General features: G+C 51.4%; 1 protein-coding gene across 1 annotated transcript; it reads right to left on the bottom strand.

The window, feature by feature from the left end:
* Nucleotides 1–6,569: 6,569 nt before the first annotated feature.
* On the bottom strand, nucleotides 6,570–7,620 carry LOC121404808. Its single transcript, XM_041595177.1, has 2 exons — nucleotides 7,477–7,620; nucleotides 6,570–7,385 (listed from the first exon to the last, which is right to left on the bottom strand). Exons 1-2 carry the CDS (start codon nucleotides 7,618–7,620, stop codon nucleotides 6,570–6,572), a joined length of 960 nt encoding a protein of 319 aa, XP_041451111.1.
* Between the last annotated feature and the right edge of the window lie 644 nt (nucleotides 7,621–8,264).

The raw sequence follows: 8,264 nt of genomic DNA on the forward strand, positions 1-8,264 counted from the left end.
ACGGAGACGGCACTCCATGATGTAATCTCGGCGGTAGAGACTGAGGGAGCTTTAAACAACGTCATACCAGGAGCCATCACAGAGGCCCTGACTGACCTGGGAGTGGATCGTCACTTGGTGATGCTCATAGAGCAATTGCTCACATGCAGGACAGTGACATCATCAATGGGATCGTCCACTCAGTCTAGGTATGTCAACAGAGGCACCCCGCAAGGTGGCGTCCTTTCTCCCCTTCTATGGAACATAGCAGTCAACAAGATTCTGTGTGACCTGGAAGGGGGGGGGGGGGCTGCAAGGTGGTAGCATACGCGGACGACGTTGCCATTATTTTCTCGGGAAAATTCCCTCAAACACTCTGCGATCTAATGACCGCAAAGCTCACGCGACTCTCAGAATGGACAGAGTCGCATGGACTGGGAATCAATCCCTCTAAAACGGAACTTGTGTTGTTTACAACCAAATACAAAATCCCGTCCCTCAACCCCCCAATACTAAACGGATGCAGGCTCTCCTTCAGCGACAGTGCCAGTTACTTAGGGTTGGTAATTGACAAAAAACTTAGCTGGAACCTGAGCATCAAAGACAGAGTGAAGAAGGCAACGATAGCCCTCTACACCTGCAAGAAGGCCATTGGGCTAAAATGGGGCATGAACCCAAGAATAGTCCAATGGATTTACCTGGCAATAGTTAGACCAATACTACTCTACGGAGTCGCAGTGTGGTGGCCTGCCCTATCGAAGGGGACCATCACTAAACAACTGGGCAAGGTGCAGCGCACTGCAGCCCTATGCATCAGTGGAGCTCTAAGCACAACACCAACGGATGCGCTAAATGCTATCCTATGCCTGCAGAGCCTTGACCTTGCAGGTAAGGAGCAGGCAGAAATGGCAGCAATCCGTCTTAGAGACTCTGACCAATGGGTGTCACATCACACTGGTCATGCGTCCATCCTAAATGGAAACAAAATCGTCCCCACAAAAACGGACTACTGCGTTCCGAGGGAGTATACAGATACCCCCTTCGAAACAATCATCCCTCACAGAAACATCTGGCTTGAGGGACCACCTGGTCCAAAGGGAGCCATTCGAATCTTTACCGATTGCTCAAAGCTGGACAACAAGGTCGGAGGAGGAATCTACTCCGAACAGCTGAACATAAGACAATCCTTCAGGCTCCCGGATCACTGCAGTGTCTTCCAAGCGGAAGTCATAGCGATCAAGGAAGCTTTGAGCTGTCTTCAGGAACTAGCCCCTGCGGCAACTCATATAAATATCTACAGTGACAGCCAAGCTGCGATCAAATCGCTGAATGCGATAACAACAAGCTCAGCTACCGTGGCAAACTGTCGCAAATCTCTTCATGAGATGGCTTATCAGTTCGTCATCAGCCTAATATGGGTCCCGGGCCACCAGGACATTGAAGGCAACTGCATAGCGGACGAGCTGGCCAGAGCTGGTACAACAATCCCCCTTCTCCATGATAAGGAGGATATTCGTATGCCAATGGCCACCTGCAAGCTCAAAATAAAAGAACATTTTAAGCGATTAATAAATGACAGATGGCAAACCGTGTCACTATGTCGCATAACTCGGCAAACATGGCCTAACATTATTAGGAAGCGCACCGATGAGCTTTGCAAACTCAATAGGAGTAGGTGCAGCTCAGTCATACGCTCCCTTACGGGACACTGGCTAATAGGCACACATGCAAACAGGCTGGGCGCCCCATATAACGACTTCTGTCGAAGCTGTAGAGATGAGGACGAGGAGGAGACTGTGGAACACCTGTTCTGCTCCTGTCCGGCTCTCAGTAGAAGGAGACTGCAATACTTGGGCGCTTCTTTTCTAATTGACATTTCGGACATGTCTACAATCAGTCCCAGACGGATCGCAGGCTTTATAAGGGCATCCGGATGGGATAATGGATAACATAGGGTCTTACGAGGGAGAAGGGAACGCATATGCGGTATCACAACGGGCCGAAACCGGCCTAGGTGTGTCGGGTCTCTGACAATCCCGACAGCCGCTTCAACCTAACCTAACCTAACAATACCTAGCAACGGTAAATACGCTAAGCCCTTTCATCAGCGAAGTAGTTGAACCGTTGATCCCTTTTTCTTTAGAGTACAGACGGAGCTCAGACCCCTCACTAGTTTACCCCAAACAATCCAGGAAGGAAAACTTTAAAAATTAACAAAATAAAGAAACATATACAACGAAAATAGTAGTAGATAACACTACTCGACAAAACCGAACTTTTTTTTTCCTCAAGGATCCAAACCGACTTTTTCTGATAGATATGGGGTTTTAAAATTTTTTAAAGAATTATGGTTTTTTTTCTATGGCAGAACTTTTTTTTGAAGAATTTTTTAAGTCTGGTATTTTTTTTGTAAGCTTTTTTCAGAGGTAGCGCTTGTTTTTTTCACATAACTCTAGAATCTGGTTGTTAAGAACTTTGCTATTTTGAAAAGATAATTAAAACAGCTAGAAGTTAAGCCAAAACACTTTGTGATTACAGCTTACCGTCTGGGAAATATAAAGCATTGAAATGCAAAAATTATGATTTTTGTGCGGTATTTTTTACGAAATTTTGACTTTAAAAACTCAGGAAAAGTCGAAAAAAAATATATCTGTGTCCTCTATCTTTTTGTGTATAGGTGCATTAATTTGGCGTCGTTTAAGGTATCGCTCATAAAAATCTATGGAGAGACTTTGGAGCTAAAATTCGTTAACCAAACTTAAAAAATGAAAAAAATGAACAAAAAATACCTTTTCGATGGTTGCGGGCCCAACTGCCAATTAATTAATGCACCTATACACAAAAAAATAGAGAATTTCATCAGCATAAGTGTATGTACCCTGACGCGGAGACACACACAGACAAGCCCTGCTGGAAATTCAAAACAAACACTTTGGTGTACGAATTAAGGTGTGTGTATGTAAGTCCGAGTACAGTTCCTGATAACTTGGACATAAAACACTGCGATATATTCATATGTGTGCACACATTTAGCAGACAGCGAACATGCCACAAACACGTAGTGGAAAGACAACGTCAAAAAAAGCAAAATCTGATGACAGCAAAGAAAATATGGCTAGTGCAATTAATCTTGGAAACGCCTCCCAGCTTGACCAAACTGTAGTGCATGCATCGACACTGAAGGGGCACGCAGGCTTCTGAGGAGTCCAGAGGGCGACGAGGGCTGTGTGAGCGATTTCGTGGGAAATCGGAAGAAAAAAATACAAGACCGTGGTTCGTTTCAAGGTGTATGTATATTCAGAATGACTTTTCACATTTTTTCCATCCGGTAAATCTTTTACAACTCCCCCGCAAGGTTGATAAAGCCAGGTGAGGCCGTGGCTTGATAATTGGTTAGGGACGCTGGGAGTCGAACGCGAACATCCCGCCGCCCTTGCAATGTATTGCAACTTATGGGGAGTCCAATGCTGCAGAAATTTTTAAGGCCGGCACCCGCCCGACAGCGTCCACCCGAAGACGGTGTGCTGGCAACGGGGAGCCCCTCGGCACTCGGCAGCATTCCATCGCGGATGATGTCACCATACACGTCCGCTCCCAGAATGAGAGCCACAGTGGCCGGGCGATGAAAATTGTCGTCTGCCAATGTGAGGTGATCAAATTTGCTCCGTATGCGATCACCGATGGACGCGGAAGGAGTGCGCAGATGCAGTTTCGGGTCCACTTGGAACACGACCTCCAACAGGAAGTCCGGGGACATCGGTGACCGGAGCACTGCTGCACAGGCTTCTTCATCACCGATCATGGACGTGCTCAAATGAAAAGCCTTGGCAAGCGACGCGTTGATCACTGAAATGGGGCGGCAGGGGTCGATCAACGCCCTGGTCTCATAGGTGGTGGTCCCGTTGTCGACGGTGACGCTTGCGGTCGGTAGTACCTGCGGGTTGCGGTGCTGCAGCAGTGTGGAGCAGCAGAGTTGGAGGTCGGCTGGAGGAGGATGCCGACGTCCTCGGATGAGTAGGCCGTCGATCAGTCGGTGTGTCCCGCGTTCGAGGTCGGCGGGAGGCGGAGGACGCCGTCGTCGGAGCTCGAGGTCCAGCTGGTGAGGACGGTGTGGGGTGACGACGATCTGTGTCCGGAATATGCAGTAGGGTGTGGTGGTGCTTGTGGCACTGCCGGCAACGGTCTCCGCTGCGGCAGTCGCGTCCCGAGTGCTAAGCAGTCGGGGCAGTACTGATTAATGAGTGCCGCCCGCAACCGCTTTTCAGCGCTTAGCCGCAGGAACCGCCCGCACTTCCTAAGAGGATGGACGCCTCGGTAGACTCGGCAGCGGTAGGACATGGTACCTCGGGTACGTCTGCTATCGTGGGCTTGATCCTCGGTGCTTCTGCGTTGGGTGCGTGTAGGCTGATGGGGTGCCATGATGAGACCGTGGCGTCGGAAATCGGAAGTGAGGATTAATAAATATGTGCAGGAGAGTTGTACTTAAGCCTAAGGAGAAGAAGGCGGATACTTATGGATCGGATCCTACGCGGGAGTAGGTGGACTGGATCTCCGACTCCATAGGCAGCAGGACGACCTTGGTAATCGGTCTTTTGATAAGGCCTCGGACCGTGGTAAGGTCTATCACACGGACCTTATCATCGGGCCCAGGGTACGTTTTTTGTACCCGTCCGAGACGCCATTCATGAGAGGGGATGTTATCCTCCTTGTCGATCGAGCCGGATATTTATATTCATTCAACAGGTACGACACAACATTAAATGGTCGATCGAGCCGGATATTTATATTAGTTCAACAGGTACGACACAACATTAAATGGTCGATCGAGCCAGATATTTATATTCATTCAACAGGTACGACACAACATTAAATGGTCCTTCGAAGCCAACGGAACGGCACATGGAAAATACAGAAGCTTTTTCACAACCAGAATTTCATCAGCATAAGTGTATGTACCCTGACGCAGAGACACACACAGACAAGCCCTGCTGGAAATTCAAAACAAACACTTTGGTGTACGAATTAAGGTGTGTGTATGTAAGTCCGAGTACAGTTCCTGATAACTTTTCACATAAAACACTGCCATATTTTTATTTGGGTTAAATTTTTTTTCACCACCCAACCCCCCCCCCCACCCCTTTGGGAAAACCCCCCAAAAAAAAAAAAACTTTTTTCACCAAAAAAAAAAATGTTTGTTCTATTCCTCTTCCCTTCCCCTCCCCCCCCTCCCTCCCCCCGTTTTCCCCCCCTCCCCCCCCCCCCCCGCCTCTTTTGTTTTTTTTTGGTGGGGGGGGGGGGGGGGGGGGGGAAATCGGAAGAAAAAATAACAAGACCGTGGTTCGTTTCAAGGTGTATGTATATTCAGAATGACTTTTCACATTTTTTCCATCCGGTAAATCTTTTTTCCAACTCCCCCGCAAGGTTGATAAAGCCAGGTGAGGCCGTGGCTTGATAATTGGTTAGGGACGCTGGGAGTCGAACGCGAACATCCCGCCGCCCTTGCAATGTATTGCAACTTATGGGGAGTCCAATGCTGCAGAAATTTTTAAGGCCGGCACCCGCCCGACAGCGTCCACCCGAAGACGGTGTGCTGGGCAACGGGGAGCCCCTCGGCACTCGGCAGCATTCCATCGCGGATGATGTCACCATACACGTCCGCTCCCAGAATGAGAGCCACAGTGGCCGGGCGATGAAAATTGTCGTCTGCCAACGTGAGGTGATCAAATTTGCTCCGTATGCGATCACCGATGGACGCGGAAGGAGTGCGCAGATGCAGTTTCGGGTCCACTTGGAACACGACCTCCAACAGGAAGTCCGGGGACATCGGTGACCGGAGCACTGCTGCACAGGCTTCTTCATCACCGATCATGGACGTGCTCAAATGAAAAGCCTTGGCAAGCGACGCGTTGATCACTGACATGGGGCGGCAGGGGTCGATCAACGCCCTGGTGTCATAGGTGGTGGTCCCGTTGTCGACGGTGACGCTTGCAGTCGGTAGTACCTGCGGGTTGCGGTGCTGCTGCAGTGTGGTCAGAGTTGGAGGTCGGCTGGAGGAGGATTCCGACGTCCTCGGATGAGTAGGCCGTCGATCAGTCGGTGTGTCCCGCGTTCGAGGTCGGCGGGAGGCGGGGGATGCTGTCGTCGGAGCTCGAGGTCCAGCTGGTGAGGACGGTGTGACTGGTGTGGGGCGACGACGATCTGTGTCCGGAATATGCAGTAGGGTGTAGTGGTGCTTGTGGCACTGCCGGCAACGGTCTCCGCTGCGGCAGTCGCGTCCCGAGTGCTCGTGGGCTAAGCAGTTGGGGCAGTATTGATTGATGAGTGCCGCCCGCAACCGCTTTTCAGCGCTTAGCCGCAGGAACCGCCCGCACTTCCTAAGAGGATGGACGCCTCGGCAGACTCGGCAGCGGTAGGACATGGTACCTCGGGTACGTCTGCTATCGTGGGCTTGATCCTCGGTGCTTCTGCGTTGGGTGCGTGTGGGCTGATGGGGTGCCATGATGAGACCGTGGCTGCGGAAATCGGAAGTGATGATTAATAAATATGTGCAGGATAGTTGTACTTAAGCCTAAGGTGAAGAAGGCGGATACTTATGGATCGGATCCTACGCGGGAGTAGGTGGACTGGATCTCCGACTCCATAGGCAGCAGGACGACCTTGGTAATCGGTCTTTTGATAAGGCCTCGGACCGTGGTAAGGTCTATCACACGGACCTTATCATCGGGCCCAGGGTACGTTTTTTGTACCCGTCCGAGACGCCATTCATGAGAGGGGATGTTATCCTCCTTGATAACAACGAGGTCTCCCACCTCTAGGTCTCTTGTTGGATGCTGCCATTTGGTTCGCTTGTGCAACTCTCGTAGGTACTCCGTCTTCCAGCGCGAACAGAATTGCTGGTTTAGAGCCTGGAGATGTTGCCAGCGGTTCAGGATGGAGGAGGCGCTCTCTTTGATTTCAGGCTCCGCCACGGAGAGTAGCGGCCCGCCGATCAGGAAGTGACCTGGGCTTAGAGCCAGCGGGTCATTTGGGTCCTCGGACATAGGAGAGATCGGTCGAGAGTTAAGGCAGGCCTCATTTTTGGAGAGTAAGGTGGCGAACTCCTCCAATGTATATTTGGCCGTATACATCGACCGTTGGAACAGAGTCTTGAAACTCTTCACGCCTGCTTCCCAAAGGCCACCCATGTGTGGGGCTCCCGGAGGGATGAACCGCCACGATAAGCCCTGCTGACTGTACACCGCAGAAGTCCAAGTTCGGATGGCCTCGAGAAGGTCAACAGCCAGAGCACGAGATGCGCCGACGAAATTACTGCCGTTGTCGGATTGGACCTCGTGAGGGCACCCTCGTCTCGCGACAAAAAGAGTGAAAGCGGCTAGGAAGGTGTCAGTGGATAAGTCGGACGTGGCCTTTAGGTGGATGGCTTTCGTGGTAAAACACCGCCTTTACTACGTGACGTAGTCGAGGGATCCAGTACGTTGCGCGGAGAAGACGAATGACCAGCTGGTTTTCACCATGGAGGACTATGTGATGAGTGAAACGCACCAGCAGGCGAACGAGGAGGGATGCGGGTGGCAGTAGGATTGGATGTTTCTCGTTGTAGGACATGGAAGCGGAGGCTTGGATTCGGCCACAAGCTCGCATGACACCGTTCTAGTCAATGAATGGATTGAGATTCCGTAGGGAACTCGAGGCAGAGAGAGGACGTTTGGTTGCAAGGCACCGATGTTCGTCCGCATAGTGCATGCCCTGCGTAGCGATGGTAACGGCTTGCAGTGCGGTCGCTATCTCTGCCCCGCTTGGCTCCTTGGAAATGTGGACTGACCCTCCTCTGCATCGTTGGATGAATCGCTGCACATAGGTAAGCACGCGCAAAGCTCGCCCGAGATCCGAGAACCGGCTGAGGATGTCAGAAGATGTGCTACTTGCATGCAGCACCTTGACTGCTCGCTTCTCCAAGTCAGTCTCCGGGAATGGGTCCAGTGGACACGGCCACTGTGACTGCGGAAGGCGCAGCCAGGCAGGACCATGCCACCACATGTCGTTCCCCGCGAGGTCGATGGGTCCCATACCTCGGCTGGCTAGGTCGGCAGGTTGTCTCGATCGCATACTCCATAGCTCGCCGGGTTGAGCGCGTATCTGGCGACTCGATTGCCCACGAACGTGGTCCATTCGCACGCTGGCTTATGCAGCCAGGCCAGCACAATGGTAGAGTCGGTCCAGAAGGACACCTGGCTAGTGTCTAGCGGCATCTGTGGAAGGATGGCAGCGGACAATTCTGCCAGAAG

This window comes from Drosophila obscura, unplaced genomic scaffold, assembly GCF_018151105.1.
Source record: "Drosophila obscura isolate BZ-5 IFL unplaced genomic scaffold, ASM1815110v1 contig_40, whole genome shotgun sequence".
NCBI classification, from domain to species: domain Eukaryota; kingdom Metazoa; phylum Arthropoda; class Insecta; order Diptera; family Drosophilidae; genus Drosophila; species Drosophila obscura.